The 16,502-nt window shown below is 35.1% G+C and overlaps 2 protein-coding genes across 2 annotated transcripts; both read left to right on the forward strand.

The window, feature by feature from the left end:
* The first annotated feature begins 1,489 nt into the window (after positions 1-1,489).
* Positions 1,490-5,433, forward strand: LOC132279368 (pentatricopeptide repeat-containing protein At4g31070, mitochondrial-like). Its single transcript, XM_059781325.1, has 3 exons — positions 1,490-1,567; positions 1,678-1,753; positions 2,078-5,433. The coding sequence occupies exon 3, from the start codon at positions 3,078-3,080 to the stop codon at positions 4,917-4,919; it is 1,842 nt and encodes a 613-aa protein (XP_059637308.1). The 5' UTR covers positions 1,490-1,567; positions 1,678-1,753; positions 2,078-3,077; the 3' UTR covers positions 4,920-5,433.
* Positions 5,434-6,366: 933 nt separating this feature from the next.
* Positions 6,367-16,194, forward strand: LOC132278815 (chloroplast envelope membrane protein-like). The gene is made up of 7 exons (XM_059780714.1): positions 6,367-7,330; positions 10,104-10,189; positions 10,739-10,912; positions 11,569-11,683; positions 12,778-12,875; positions 13,475-13,610; positions 15,726-16,194. The coding sequence occupies exons 1-7, from the start codon at positions 6,719-6,721 to the stop codon at positions 15,792-15,794; spliced, it is 1,290 nt and encodes a 429-aa protein (XP_059636697.1). The 5' UTR covers positions 6,367-6,718; the 3' UTR covers positions 15,795-16,194.
* The last annotated feature ends 308 nt before the right edge of the window (positions 16,195-16,502 follow it).

A 16,502-nucleotide genomic window follows, 5' to 3' on the forward strand; every position in this document is an offset into this window, starting at 1 on the left:
GATCCAAACATGGCACCGAGTGTGAGCTATGCTTGTGGACGTGCTAACTGCACAAGCCTGGGCTACCAGACAACTTGTGGGAATTTGGTTGCTATGGGGAACATTTCATATGCATTTAATAGTTACTACCAAATAAATAATCAGCTTGAAAAAGCCTACAAATTTCTGAACGTTTTAATGGTCACAAAAACAGATCCTTTAGTCGGAAGCTGCAGATTCGCGATCATGATCCAACCGTACTATGGGAGTGCTGGAAAGAGATTGTGCAGTATTCAACAAACATGGGGTTTTGCAGTAGGCCTCATTCTCTTTTTGTGGAGGGTTCTGTGAGTTCTTATTTAATTTTAGCAGTCTGTTTTATAGGAGTAACTTATGAATAGCATAAGCCCAATCCAATTCTAATTTTGCATTCTAGAAGACAAACATTTACAATTCTTAGGCAAGGCTGCAGATAGATTTGCTTCAAAGTCTTCTTTGCATGGTAGATGGAGTTTATGAATGAATATTTCTGCTAGGCAGGTTTAATTGAAGTATGGGTTGAGGATGATGATTTGGTATAACATATGCTGATGTGAGAGGAAAAAAATTCTATTATGTTTGGAAAAATAAAATTGGGAATGTAATCTTCCACTAAACGCCACATAGAAGATTAGCACCTTACCCCTGATTGAGAGGAAAGAAAAATGAAAATAATGAAAGCCTGTATTATTATTCACTGATATATCCGTCGTTAATTTGAATACTTTGAAAGGAGAAAGATATGTCCTTATTCATCACTAATTAAGAGTTTTTGTTGGACAATAGTGACTGAAATAGTCATAGAAGATTAACACCTTGCCGAGAGAGAGAAAAAAAATGAGCATCGAATTTCACATATACTTGTCTGGTGTCAAAAGAAAAATGATGAAAGCCAGTATTATCATCGACTAATGTGCCCATTATAAATTTGAACACTTTAAAATGAGAGAGACGTGTCCTTCTTCATTACCAATTAAGAGTGTTTGTTGAATAATAGTGATTGAAATAACAAAAAAACATATCAATCATTACTAATAAAGAGTTTTTGTTGGACGCTAGTAATTGAAATAGCGCGAAAAAAAAAAATAGGTGTGTGGGGGTGCGTGTCAAGAGACTCAAAACACAGGCAGATATGAAGTGGATGCAAAGTTAAGCACCAAGGGTGAATTTTGAAGTCAAACTACAGCCCAACCTGAAGTTGAAAAGGGCCAAGCAATTGGGCCTTCCATGTCCATTTAAGACATAAGGTCCAAGAGGCCTACACATCCACTTGTGGCTGCTAAATAAATGAAGAATTAAGTACCTAACATTAATTTATCTCAAGAATGTGTGTAATTTAGGATTAACTACATCCACAGTCACACGCATGCTACTATGCATAATGAGCCATGATGAACCAACAATCATTTGCCTCACCTTTGCTTTCTAATTACATCACCAAGACTCCTATACACACACACACACACACACACACACACATACCACTATTTTTTGCATTAGCAAGTTCAACTTATGTTTATTGCAATTCTAGTTCTCTAATCTCATGGAGGTCTCTGCATTTTTTTCCAAATCTTTTTTTTTTTTTTTTCTGGTTTCTTTTTTCCAACCAATATTTAAGCTGAATCATGAGACTAATAATAAATATATGCTGTACTGCAGGTTGTTGAGTTAAAGGTACGCCTACACTGCAAGGCATGTGAAAAGGCCGTCCGAAAAACCTTGTGCAAGATCAAAGGTATGTCAATTTATTTATTTTCTCCTTCATCTTTCTTGTTGAAAATGAAAACAGGTACATAAAATGGAAAAATGGAGCCAGAATAGGAGTAATATTAGGAACAAATGTGTCAAATTTTATGCCCAAAAATGTGACACCATATTTCAAAATGTCATATAAATATAGATGTTAAGATGCGCATATATAGAATGTCACTAGTAGTCTTGTAGAGTTGAGACTTTATAGGCTGGCCAGGCAGCACGTTACAGAGAGTCACACACAGGCATGCACTGTTATGTAGTATATACATATGTATATATAATATAATATGGTATGTATTTACAGGGGTTACATGCGTGGAAATAGATGTGGTATTGAACAAGATCACGGTGTTGGGGTATGTGGACCGCAAGATTGTGATCAAAGCTGTTCGCAAGACGGGGAGAAGAGCTGAGGTTTGGCCGTCTAAGTCTTCATGTCGCAGCCGGCAGCAGCCTCGTGGTGGTTTTGGTTGCATCATCCCCAGATGGGTTTTCTAAGGACCCATCATCAATCATTTTAATTTATTAATTTATCAATAATGCTTTGATTTCCTTTTTTGCTGCAATTCTAAAATGTTTGCAAGTCCAAGCAAAATTTATATTTTCGCATTATGAATATGTTACATTGTGTTATGTCTTAACTTATTAACTATTAACTGAAAAATAAATAATTAAATAAATAATGAAGACTTCAATTAGGTTTCATTTAATTGGAATTGAAGTTATATGGTTCAAACTTTGAACTTAATATTGGAAGTAGTTTTTGTTTTGATTCATTCTGATTTTGCGTCTTCCAAAATAAAATAAAAAATAATCTAGTCTATGTCCGTAATTTGAAAAAAAAAAAAAAAAAAAAAAAAAAAATGTTATAAATTCACCAAAAATATATCTAAAATAGGGAGTCGAACATTTCCACTCACTCGATGAAATGAGAAGGAAAATATATTAATTTAATTTGTTTTTAACTAAAATACAATAACAAAAATATTTGAACGAATATATATATTTTTATCATTTTTGAATGATTGTAACAAAAATATTAGACAATTGTCATCATGAGAGAGAGAATTTTATTGGGTGTTTGTATCGAATTGATGTGGTAGTTACTGCAAAGAATCTTGTTAAACTCTATTCATTAAAATCGCAACAAAAACTATCCCGTCCGTCACTTTTTTGTATCAATTACTCTTGAAAAATATAGAATCAGACCGACGTATAAATAATTGGATCAACAAAAGCTCTGAAGAACTTGAGGAGGAGCAACACATGAAATCAAACATGGACAAAATATTGCATCATCCAAAATGCTTCATCATCTGATCAGACGGTTCACATCCATTGCGGGCACCTCCCTATCAATCTCGGATGTCAACAGTAGAGTCAAAGATTTGGTTTTGAAAGGACTGTATGACCAAACACTAAAACTCTACAAAGAACATCTCCATCCCTCTTCTTCCCAATTCCATGGAATCACCGCCATTCTTCCTTCAGTCATCAAAGCTTGTTCTTATGCTCAAAACCATCATTTCGGTCTTCAAATGCACTGCATTGTCCTCAAAACAGGCTCTGATTTGGACCCTACTATATCCAATTCTGTCATCTCCATGTATGCCAAGTTTTCAGACATTGAATGTGCGCGTAAGATGTTTGATACAATGCCTCATAAAGATTCCATCTCTTGGAATTCAATGATAAATTGCTATGTCCAAAATGGGTACTTTGTTGATTCATTGAACATGTTCAAGGAAATGTATGTGTTGGGTTTTATACCAAAACCCGAGTTGATTGCTAGCATTTTATCTGTATGTGCCCGGACAAGACAGTTGAGGTTAGGCAGAGAATTTCATGCTGTTCTTGTTGTTGATGAAAGGATTGAGGATTCTGTTTTTCACTGGACGGCATTGGTTGGCCTGTATATGAAGTGTAATGATTCATTAATGGCTTTTTGTGTCTTTGATCGGATGGAGAGCAAAAATGAGGTTTCATGGACCAGCATGGTATCGGGTTGCGCTGCTAATCACGATTATGATATTGCACTTGACTGCTTTCGAGCAATGCAGCTTGAAGGGATTAAGCCCAACCGAGTAACACTGATTGCAGTTTTACCAGCTTGTGCTGAGTTAGGTTCTATTAAGCATGGGAGAGAAATTCATGGGTATGCTTTCCGTCATGGGTTTGATTCAGAATTCCTTTTCTCCTCGGCTCTCATACACATGTACTGCAAATGCAGGGAAGCATTACGACCTGCCAAGCTAATTTTTGAAAGATCAACAGTAAAAGATGTTGTGATGTGGAGTTCGATCATTGCTAGCTATTCTCAGACCCGGGATACTGCAGAAGAAGCAATAAAGCATTTCCATCAAATGCAAATGGAGGGAATTCAGCCCAACTCTGTAACACTATTGGCAGTACTTTCTGCCTGCACCAATCTAGCTTCTGTAAACCATGGACGTGCAGTCCATGGCTATATCTTGAAATCCAGCTTCAGTTATGAAACATTCATTGCCAATTCCCTTATTAATATGTATTCGAAGTGCGGTTGTCTCATGGATTCTCATAAAATTTTTAAAGAAATGTCTGTGAAGGATCCTATTTCATGGAGCGCGCTTATCAATGCACATGCCCTGCATGGTTATGGGGAGGAAGCTTTGCAACTCTTCCTTGAGATGCAAGAGCTGGGGTTGGAGCCAGATGCAATCACATACCTTGCCATTTTGTCAGCTTGCAACCATGCTGGCCTTGTTGAAGAGGGACAGAAGCTCTTTGCTGAAGCAGTAAAAGATGATAAAATATTACTAACTACAGAGCATTATGCTTGCTACATTGATCTTCTTGGAAAGGCAGGGAAGCTTGAAGATGCTTATGAGATTGTGACCATGATGTCCATAAAACCAAGCACAAGAATTTGGAGCTCCTTGATTTCAGCTTGTAAGATTCACGGAAGATTGGAGGTTGCAGAGATGCTGGCACATCGGCTTATAAAATTGGAACCAGAAAATGCTGCCAACTATACGTTGTTGAGTATGGTTTATGCTGAATCTGGTAATTGGTTTGGAGTGGAACAAGTGAGGAGAGAAATGAGAGTAAGAGGATTAAGAAAGAGCTATGGATTCAGCAAAATTGAGCTGGAGAATGATAATTGGTAGCATAACCAAATCTGCGTGCAACTTAGCTCAACATTAAAAGAGGAGAGGAGTGTGAGTAAGAGGACTAAAAAGAACTGCCATTCAGCAAAACCGAGATGGAGAATGAGTATTTTGTGGCAGGGCTGAAATACACGTTGAAGTAAGCTAGTTGTGGAAGGAGGAGAGCCGCGAGAGTAAGAGGAAAAAAAACAAAAAAAGAAAAGGTTTCAGTGGAGTCAAGCTGCAGATTGAGAACGTGTAGCAAGGTCTTAGTCCACGTACAACTTGCCTCAATGTGAAAGGAGTAACATGAGACTATTATGCATCTACTGTTCATTATGAATCCAGTATGAAAGACCTAACAGTCTAACACACCTCCACTCTTAGTAAGCCAATAGTTCACACAACAAAAATGCGTGATTTGGTTTTAGTGTATTACATGCTTGAACTGCCTCCTAAATGGTAATTACAGAGAGATTGTGATGTTTTGTTCAATTGTATAATCTTCCCATACAATTGAACTCAGTTTTTGCTATTCTCTTCGTCATTCATTGGCTTCATTAGATGAGAGACCTGTTTGCTTTCAATGTTACACTTCCCTTAGACGAAATAAAAGTATTATATGATATACACACACACATATATGTATATATATATTACTGAAATCTTACTTGTTCTTTAATGTTTATTTCACACGGTGCACATTTTGGCATGAGGAGAACAGAGGAGAGCTATAAGTGTAACAATGAAAAATCTCAATAGAGGCCAGTGTTAATGCTTCTTTCTCTAAAATATCATTTTTGTTTTTGAAAGTAAGATATCCAAAAATGAGAAGAATTGGGTCATTCAATTTTGGGTTCAACTTGAAGATCCTGACGAGTTCATAAGGTTGTTTAGGATCAGCCCATTTTGAAAAGATCGGACTCGGCCTATACTTCACTTATTTTGACTCGGCCAATAAAAAAGTAAGCTTGATAGGTGTTTGGTTCATGCTTGACCTTGTGTCCAAAATCGCTTTAATAAATTTATGTTTGTGAGTCAGCATCCTAAATTTATATAAGCTTACAAATTTTATGTTTTTGAACACGTCTAAGAGTTTCCATTCATTAACATATGAATCTACGTGGGTATTCATAAACTTCAGACAAAAAAACGCGTTAAATTATATTACTACTAATAGAAACAGCGGCGTAAATTACCCAAAAGCAGTGTCAGAAGCGTTGGAATAATTTCTAGTAAAGAACGTAATTGGTGTACTGACCAAAAAATAAAGCTAAGCCAAATAGATTTTTTTAGTCCGCATCACCCCCGAGATTCCAATTAAATTACTTGGATGCCAATCCATGAAAACACAGAAAACCAATTGGATGTCCTCAGAACCAAAAGGGTAGAATGGCGATAAAGGGTTAATAAAGTCTTTTTATCTAATCAAAAATTTTATCACTCCTTTTTAGCATCTGAGTCCAGAATAAGTGAAATCAGATAACCAAACCCCACAACAAAGATCAGAAGGCTTTGAAGAAAACAAGTCACAGCTTTGCACCAAAGTACTCTCCTACCACTCTCTCTCTAGTTCTTTATCAATCATTTCTTCAGCTTCATTATGATGGGTTTAGGGTTTTAGGGTTTGTGAACTTTTGGGCATGTTGAGTGCTAGTGGTCTCTTACGAGGAACGTCTTGAATTTTGTGGAATAACAATCTTGAATTGATTCCATTCCAATGTTTTTATTTATTTGTTATTTGAATTTCTGTGAGCTGAGTTGGAACTGGCCTACTTCTTTACGAGGCTGAAAGATGTTGGGTTCTCTATTTGTTCTTAATGAGCACTTCAATGATCTTATGTGAAAACTTAGTCTTTTCAAATCGAAGCGTTTGTCACAAATCGTTGTTATATTCACATAATTTGTCTAATATTGTTGTTCAATTAAGTCGGGGAAGGAAGAGGTTTGGTGGGTTGATTCCTTATGCAAAGAAAAGTCATTCAAGGAAGAGAAGTTGGTGGAAGAAGTTCTTTTTCGATGAGGATGGAAATTGGCTTGGTTTGAGGGATGAGGATATGCTTGAAGTTGAAGAGGAGGCACCGGAGAGCTCGGGCGAAGACGAGTTATCTGAGGGTGAGAAGTTTGAAGTGTGGAAGAGGAGAGCAGAGGCAATCATTGAATTGAGAGAAGCCCAGGAAGATATGAGCAATGAAGAGAATAGGAGGTGGGAAGATTGGCTTGTAGACAGAACAAAGGATGTCAATGGTTCATCATGGGTTCAAGATTCCAGTGATGAACTTGGGAAATCCAGAGAAGGTGTACAGGCAGGTCCTAGTGAGATGATTCCGGAGAGAGGGTTGGTCGAATCTGTGAGGGATTTGGTCCTCGGAAGGGAGGATGATGACATGCTATATGAGGATCGTGTTTTTCGATATGCTTCCTTGAACTCAGTAAGTCCATTTTCACAGTTTTACAATGCAGCAAGAATATAAACATTTTTATTATCATAATTCAGCTTTAAAAATCTGATGTTCAAGTATTTGGGGTTAGCTAACATTATTACTTCTCAGAGATTTATAGTTCTGTTGCAGTCAAGTTGCTTTCCTGTTAAAGGAGTTTGTGGGGGCTGATTAGTGTATGTTATGTTAATGTGCAATTCTAGATAGTTTTCTGAAAATGTGATACACATTTATCTTTGTACCATGGCATTGTGAACTTTTCATAGGATTATCAAACTCGTTTTAAATGCCTTATTCACTTGTAATCTTTTTATATCACACAAAATGAATGTTGAAGCAAGAATATGTCTTTCACAGGAACATATCGTGCTAAAACTGAAAATAACCGTGTCTACGAGCACCTGAGGAGTCCTTTGACTTGTCATACATGACAAACCGACATTCTTGTGTCTCAAGTTCACTAACAATTTCTAGTTTTTGTTCATTTTACATAGAAAACAAATCTTCATGCATCACATATGAAAAATAATAAAAGCATTAACCTTTACAATAGAGATAAGAAAGGAGACAGTTTCTGGTTGCACAATGCATATATGGAGTATTGTTACACTATGTCTCTACAATAAGCATTTGGATTTTGGACCTTCAGGATTATGTCCCATGGCAGGCATGTGCCTTTTTATTTGATCATCCTACATTCAAACATTTGTCGCACTATGGAATATACTATATAACATTTTGTTCTTCATTTCTTTTCTCTTTTACTGTTCTTCTTCAAATTTCTTTTCATTGTCTATGGCCAAACCATCTTACTTGGGTTTCTCCCTTTTTATAATCAATGAAGACTCTTCCACATATTGTGAATGTACTCATTTATAAACTTTTCTCAATATTTGCATTTTAGGTACTCACATCTTATGAACATATTTCTTAGTCGACCAATATTTTTTCCATAAAGCATGGTCGGTCTAATAGCTATTTTGTAGAAACCTTCATTCAACCTGCATGCTTAAGTTGATCACAAATAATATGCTTGAAGCATTCTTCCACCCCCATCTAGCATTAATAGTACAAGAAACACTATCACTAATCTGTCCTTCACAATGAATAACTAACCATAAATCCTTCACAATGAATAATTAACCATAAACTATCAAGGCATTCACTCTTGTTTCTCTGGACCTTCTACCTTCACTATTTCTCTATTCATATTCCCAGTTTTATTTAAAAAATCTATTCTTTTTTTTTTTTTTTTTGGATAAATAGTTTTGTTAAGAGTTATATTTCATACATTCAATTCTAGCCATACTTATTTTGAACCCACTTGATTCTAAAGTTTCCGCTTAGAAGTCAATATCATCAGAAAATAAGATATAACTTGGAACCTCATCTTTTAATCGGGAGAATCAACAATAAGCCAGTTGGTTCACTGAACATGTGGTACCACAAAAAAAGAAATTTAATACAAAAACTTGAGAATAAATCATCTGTGGCAAAAAAAAAAAAAAAAAAAAAAAAAAAAATTGTAATGCAATTTATAAATTCTTTAAACAATGAAGTTTGATACAAATATCCTTTCTTCTTTTTTCAAATAACATGTACTAAGACTTGGTTTTTTAAGATTGTATTTCTAGAAGCTTAAAAAACTTATCAATTGACAATTTAAACTCTTCATCCATTTGTCTTGGTCCAACATTTTTTGACATTACTTCTAGAAAACGAATACAAGGTTTTATTTTCGTTTTACAGCAATATGAATGGAGAAGAGACAAAATAGTGACAGGAATTCAGAGCGATGACATTAATTTCAGTATAGGCTTTGACACGATTACATTCTTATTATGATTGGTTACATTCTTGACCCTACGCCACAGAATTACTATAAGCAGTCTAGGTTGAAAAAGAACATCAATCTTGGCACCTAAGAGGTCACTTTTCACTCCGAAAAAGTGCTATAATTCATGTTCTATATAGGTCAACCCATATTAATGCATGTGTGCAAGGACACTTCCATCCCTTTTTTGTGGATCAAATGGTATTAAAGTTCATCCTTCACTTTGTCATCTTCTGATTCTTCTTCGTTGTTCTTCTCATACTTTTTCTTTTTTCCTATTTTTACAGTGGAACATTTGTTAATGATCTGTCTCTCCCCTTCCCTCGCCTTTGCTTTCTCTCCCACACACAAACAAATGCACATCCTTTATCTCTCTTTTGCTTTTGGCTTGTGGAATTAAGTCCAAAGCCACCTAAGCAATGACTTTTTATGCCCTTATACCTAATATAAATGTTTGTATTTCTAGTTTTTTTGAAAATTTTCAAGTATCAGTACAAAATTTGCCCTTTTATTAGGCGAAATTTTTAAGTGAAGCAACCATTATTTAGTATTCTATGCTACCTTACCCCTGCATGCGCTTCTCATGTACTCTTTATGATGAGATACCCTATTCTGGTTTCTTATCTTTTACTTAATTTAATTCAATTCCTGAATTATTGAAATGATTTGGTTTATTTATGAGGTCAAATGATCAAAAGATTGTATGGTATAAACTTCTAACTGTATATTATTTAAATAACTGACTAGTAACAAAACTTCTAATTGTTTTTTTTTTTTTTTTTTTTGAAGTTCATTACATTCTACATTATTACAAAATTTACAACACATATTTTGACTTCTATTTTTTTTTATTTTGATAAGTATATTTTGACTTCTAATTATTTAGAAATTCTGCCAACTGGTTAATCATCTTCATTCTTCTTCTTGCAGGCTAAATTTTTGGCATTGTTGGTAATTGTACCATGGGCCTTGGACTTTTTGGTTCATGATTACGTTCTCATGCCCTTTTTGGACAGGTAATTATTGGAACATTAATGCTTTTATCTCAAGTAAGTTCTCTTACTTCTATAGGGCAGTTTTTATTTTTTATTTTTTTGGTTTTAGTGGTGGTGGGGGTTGCTGAACAATTTTCTTGCCTGATCCTGTTGCGTATATGCTTTTTGGTGGGACGATCTTTCTTTCTTTCTTTCTTGTTTTAATCAAATTCCTTTTTTTACGTGAACAGCATAGTTAAAATAAATAGAATTAGCTTGTAGTTGAGGATTTATTATATTTGTCAATGGTAATAAGTGTCTTCTTTCCTTTTTTTTTTCTCCATAAATGTGTTGATTTCCATTAACAAAAATAAGTCTTCAGTACAATGGAAAAAGTGGAGGCATACCCCCACTGATTACAACTCAGAAAAGAAGACTGAAAAGGACCATTTCCAATACACTTGGAAACAAAGAAAAACAAGACAAAAAAATGAGTCTTAAACTAAGACCAAACAACATTAAGAAGTAATAAGTGTCCTTTAAACTCTATGTTCACAACAATTGATCAACTTGCCTCTCTTTTCTGAACAGGTATGTGAAGACTGTACCACTTGCAGCAGAGATGCTTGACGTGAGAAAACAGCAAAAACTTGAGATGGTTAAGGAGTTAAAACTTGAGAAAGCAAGAATTAAGCTTGAGGTAGAGATTGGTAAATCTCCACCTCTTTCTGACGAGGAGTTTTGGTTGGAGTTACAGCATAAAGCGTAAGATTAATGATGTGTGGTGCTTGTTGACAGTTGTATATTATTTGTTTCATCGATATTTTGTTCTCATATGGTCAATGTTCAAATGGTAATGTAGAGAGGAAATTAAAAAGGAAAAGCAAAGAAATTATTATATACATATGATCGTTTCTTTCTTACCAACCTTGCTAAAGAGTTTACTGCATTGCTTGCTTGCTACTCTGTAGCATATGACCACATGTAAGTCTCAAACTAGTAAAATTCTCTTAAAATATGTCATTCTAAGTAGTTAGTCCCAACATATTATTTGCTATCAAAGAATAAGAAAATTATTTATACCCTTTCTGACAGCCTAAGCTTTTAGAAGACTTGGTTGGTTAACATGGTATCAGAGTGAATGTCCTAGGTTCGAATCTCACTGCCATTCTGATGTTATAATTGATGCACTTTTTGGTCCACTCAGATTATATAGAGTACTTAAATGTTGGCTGAAATATTACTGAATTACAATTTATTTATTTTTTTCCAAATAGGCATGCTACCATTGGTTATGTTTTATTACACATTTGTCTTCTAGAATGTTTCTTGTGCTCTGTTCTCACAGACCTAAATTTCAAATCTGTATTTAATTTACTGAATGATCAAATACTAATTTGTCACACTCCTTGCCATATCAGGATAGAGTTGCGCGACGAATGGAGGTTAGAGAACCGCAGAGAATTTGCCAATATATGGTCGGATATAGTATTTGGGATATCATTGTTCATTCTTTTATACTTCAATCAGAGTAAAGTGAGTTGTCATTTTCTGTTTCTGCCATACTCTTCCATATGGTAACATTTTTTCATTTGAATGTCTTGATATTAGTTCACATTTTGATGCCATCATTGTCATCAATGACAACAATAGTCAACCAATCAATTAGTTGAAAGCTAGTAGTGAAAACATTTGCGGTTGCATTAACTGTGGTTAATTTCACTATAGATATCCACAGAAGATATCTAGGTCTTGGGTGGTCCAACTATCTATTAGATTAACCAACCTAGTCCATTAAGGTCTTTTTCTTAATGCTTTCTATCATGTGATTGAGCTTGAGGAATTTTCCACATAGTCTTCAATATAGCTCCGATTTCATCATCTTCAGTTGACTCACCTGCAACCAAATTTTGTGGAGGTATTTGCCTATACAAGACTTTCCATTGTCTCTAGATAGTTGAATGACAATGAAGGATAAATGTAGCTGATCCAAGTAGTTGAGCTTAAGGCTTTGTTGAGTTGAATTGATTTGTATCTAATCCATGGGCAATTTGTTTTCATGTATTTTTGTTGAAATATATCTGTTTACTGGATTAATAACTAAATTCACAACTACTTGGCCGTGTATCCTCTAATTCTTGAGCTAAGATAACTAGATCCACATTGTCAAATTTTGCTACGTTCCTAAATTAGACAGAGAATTTCAGTTCTTCTCTGACATTTCTGTAATTTAGTGATCAATTTGCATAAAAACTATCAGTATTTTGTTCTTGCCTCATCAATCTGTAATGCTTCAAGTACACTTTTATCTTTAACAGTCCTGTATTATTGAACTGTCCATTAGACTAGGAGTGATGGGGGAAGTTGTGTTTTTAAGTGAGATTCTTATTTTAATTTGGAGTGGTTTGGTAAAGTTAAAAATTGTAAAACATCAAGGAGTAGCCATTGAAATCTATAAGAAACTGCCAAATTGATATTGTGTTCTTGTAGCTGCATACTCATTTATTTGCTCATCTGTGCTTGGGCATTTATGTGCAAGGCATACCTATAAATTTACTTTGCATATAACTAACTTGTCTTTCCATTTGACCTCCTTTTTTTTTTTTTTCCTTTTCATCTGTCTTTTGCAGGTAGCTTTGCTGAAATTTACAGGGTATAAAATAATAAATAATATGTCGGACACTGGGAAAGCATTTCTAATTATTCTTATTACAGATATTTTTTTAGGGTAATATTTTCTGCTCTTTCATGGAAGTACTGATTAGCACATTCTTCCCATTAAATAATTTTATTTTTAAAGCGATGTTCACACAAGTAGGCTAAAATCAAGTTTTTGTACAAGTTACATCTGTATGGAATGTATTTGATGTTAACCAGAACTATAGTGGTGAATGGTGATATGAGGTGGACAACCTGCCTTTTTTTATCTTGACATAAAATATTAAGTTTATTGATATCGTTTTTATTGTTCTATAGAATATTTTGAAGTAGGTACAAAAGTATTTTATCTGACCAAATCTTTTCCATGAAACTAACACTCTTAGTCTCTTTCTCTGATTTTTTTTCCTCCTGATAACCCTCTTTCTCTAAACATACTGACATCATCTTTGCGGGTTTTTCTGTTACTCTTTTTCCTTCTTTTTTTTCCGTAGTTGGTACTCACACACCACCCCTCAAGGAATTGTTTGCACCCGGGTTTGAACCTTAGACCTGATGCTTCATGATGTTACTCTTTTTCCTTGCAATTTAAGTTATACTACTTGTGACCCTATATCTGAATTTTGTGCTTCTGGACTCTAAAACAGTTGATTGTGAAATTTCAAACAGGTATCATTCTGAATCTGGTTGGCAGACTTTAATAGAGATCATTGTGGAGCATTATGGGCTTGAGGTTGATCAGTCTGCCATAACTATATTTATCTGCCTAGTTCCAGTTATCATTGATGCATGCGTGAAGCTTTGGGTATGTCTATATCTGAAATATTTTGACATGAGAATGTATTATTGCTTACTAGAAAGTGTTAATAAAAATTTCGCAGTGGATGGCAGTTATTTGGCTCTTCTTGATATTTTGTTATTTACCCCTTCCATGTTTTCAAAATTGCAAAAACATCCCCCTAATCTACCAATTTCCATCAAGAACCGCAACCTTAATTAGTGTCCAAATTGCATCTGACCTGAAGATCTTAGAAATTATATTTAGTCCCCCAAATTCTTCAATAAGTTCATTTTTGGCCATCAGTACCCTATAGTTGATAATAATGATGGCGTACGATATAATAGATGGAAAATGAGAATTTATGGGGCCGACCCCATTCTTTTGGGAAAAAGGCTAGAATGATGATGATCAATACTTCAATCTACCTAGTAATATCTAGGACTTTCCTCAACTCTAATAGTTTCTAGAGACCTAAAATCAACCCTAGTGGTAGCTGAAGAATTCATATTTGTCCCAATAGTATCTAGGGCCATCTAAGTAACCCTAATAGGATCTCAGGGAATCTAATTGACTCTAATACTATAGAGGTTCCCAAAACAAACCTATCAGCATCTAGGTTGCCTGATACAAATTTAGTAATATATAGGTCGTTCAACTCTTGTAGCGTCTAGGGGTGTCTACTAACAGTATCTAGGTTCCCAAATAAAAACCTAATAATATCTAAGTTGCCCAATTCAAAACTAATGGTCTTTTGGTTGTCCATTCCAGATTTAATATTATCTAGGTTTGCAAGTTCAAACAAAGTAGTATCTAGGTTTGTAGCATCATACCTTATAGTATCTAGGGTCTTAAAATTTAAACCTAATAGTATCTAAGGTCATCTGAACCTTACAATATCTAGGTTCTTATGGTATATTACTCCTCAAATCAACCCTAATAACATCTATGGAATGTATTCCTATTCAGACATCAATAGGACTTCGGAGCTGCTTCACTCCTACTCGGCAAGAACAGGAATTTGCTCCTGCTTTAAAGCTCTTGTACTTGAAAACGAGTTTGAGCCTTAGAAGCATGCAAAGGGATAGGTCTGGAATAAATCTCGTATGAGTCCTTTAATCAAGTCCCTCTTCTTTAATAGGCACATGATCATCAAGACCTTGCAATGGCAAAGGACAACACTAGAAAACTATGATTAACCTCAAACGGGATGCGTGCGCATCTTAGAAATTATCCCGGGATCATTTGCATGAACTTCAGCCTAACTCCATTTTGTGCCTTTATAAAATGTTAATGGGGTAACATCTCTTTATCTCTGAGAATTGCAAAGTGAACCTGACCAAGAGGTTGCCTATCTAAAAAGCAAGGTAGTAAAGTAAAATTCACACACCAAGATAATTACTTTAATATCATAATGGGTTAGGAGCAATTCAAAAAACGAGAGTCAACTATCCATTTCAGATGCACCTATAATTATGTCTAAGCGTAGAAAATTGGGCATGCATCCCTAGTTGCTCAATCATGTTCCTCCAGAGGACGCATCAGTAGATGCATCTTAGGTCAAGACCATTGTTTGTTTTTATTTAGATTTAAGACCTATCTAGACACAGTGACACACTGATAAATGTGTTCAAGGGAACTTTTTAGTTGGATGCAATGTTTGATGCATATAGATTAACTCAAAATAGTTATCAGAAGGATTATTGTGGATGCAACTCAGCCTTGAGTTTACCTAAATTTGCCATTACGCCAAAGACCATGTGTATGGAGGCGCCAAAGACCACGTGTATGGAGGCCACATCTTCCAAATTTTTAGTGGTCTAGAATACAGAATTTGGTAAAACCACACACCCCCCACCCACCCACACCACCCCACCACCCCCCCCCCCCCCCCCCCCCCCCACCACCCAAAACCCAAACCCACCCCAAAAAATATAATAATAGTAATAATAAGTTGGATGCAAGTATTAGTTAGGATTATTGATTGATGCTTTATGATGGAGTAAGTTCCCATTGACATTAGCTTCTTTTTGTATTCATAAAAGTTTCCAGTCACTATCACTTGTTCCTTTTATGTAGTTAGAATTTTGCATGAATTCTCATGAAACATTCTTACATATTGTTCTTATGTTTGTGGTGCAGTTGTTTAAATTCCTCCCAAGATTATCCCCGAAGGTGGCAAATATTTTTCGAGAAATGAAGCGGCATTAGATAGATTTTTTACCCTTCTTACTCTTTTGATTTTCTTAAAATATAAGAAAGTACCAGACAAGGTCGAGTGTATCAGCAATACTACTCTTTCTCCGGCTCAACAATGGTTGCTTTCAGATTCCTTATAGAGGCTTTTCTTGACTCGTGCTTAGTATCAGAATGTGGAAACCAGACCTGGGACTGGATGAATTGTAGCTATACTCTGTTAATACCTTGTCATTGGTCAGATACTACTTATTCACATAAATTCCTTGTAATTCTTTGAATTATAATGAAAATCAAGATTATGGATATTATATCCATTTTCAAATATTACATACATATTACAGATTTGCCAAATTCTACTGTAAACACATTTTTTGAATGTTTTAATATAATATTCATCGAAGTTTTGCGTAAATACTCATCTTATTTATAGAGTTTAGTAGGTTCTGTAAATTTAGACTCTTCATTTGATTCAATTGCTAGCTTCAACCGAACTATATATCATTAGAAGCTTTTCACATTGCTTTATGTTCCTTTTCCCTCTCTTTTAAGTATAATACTCTCCTGAGAGTGCCTTGCCTGTGAACTTCATCTGAAGCATGGTCCAAAGTGGTACTTGTTTTATAGTGCCATGGGCCGCACTGAAACAATTTTTACTGTCGGATAGTATTATGAAGAAATGATATTGAGCATCTGCTGAAGATATCTACATCTCTCTCTTTT

This window comes from Cornus florida, unplaced genomic scaffold (assembly GCF_030987335.1).
Source record: "Cornus florida cultivar Cherokee Brave unplaced genomic scaffold, ASM3098733v1 CherokeeBrave_3.0.0_Hap2_Chr10, whole genome shotgun sequence".
Lineage (NCBI taxonomy): Eukaryota > Viridiplantae > Streptophyta > Magnoliopsida > Cornales > Cornaceae > Cornus > Cornus florida.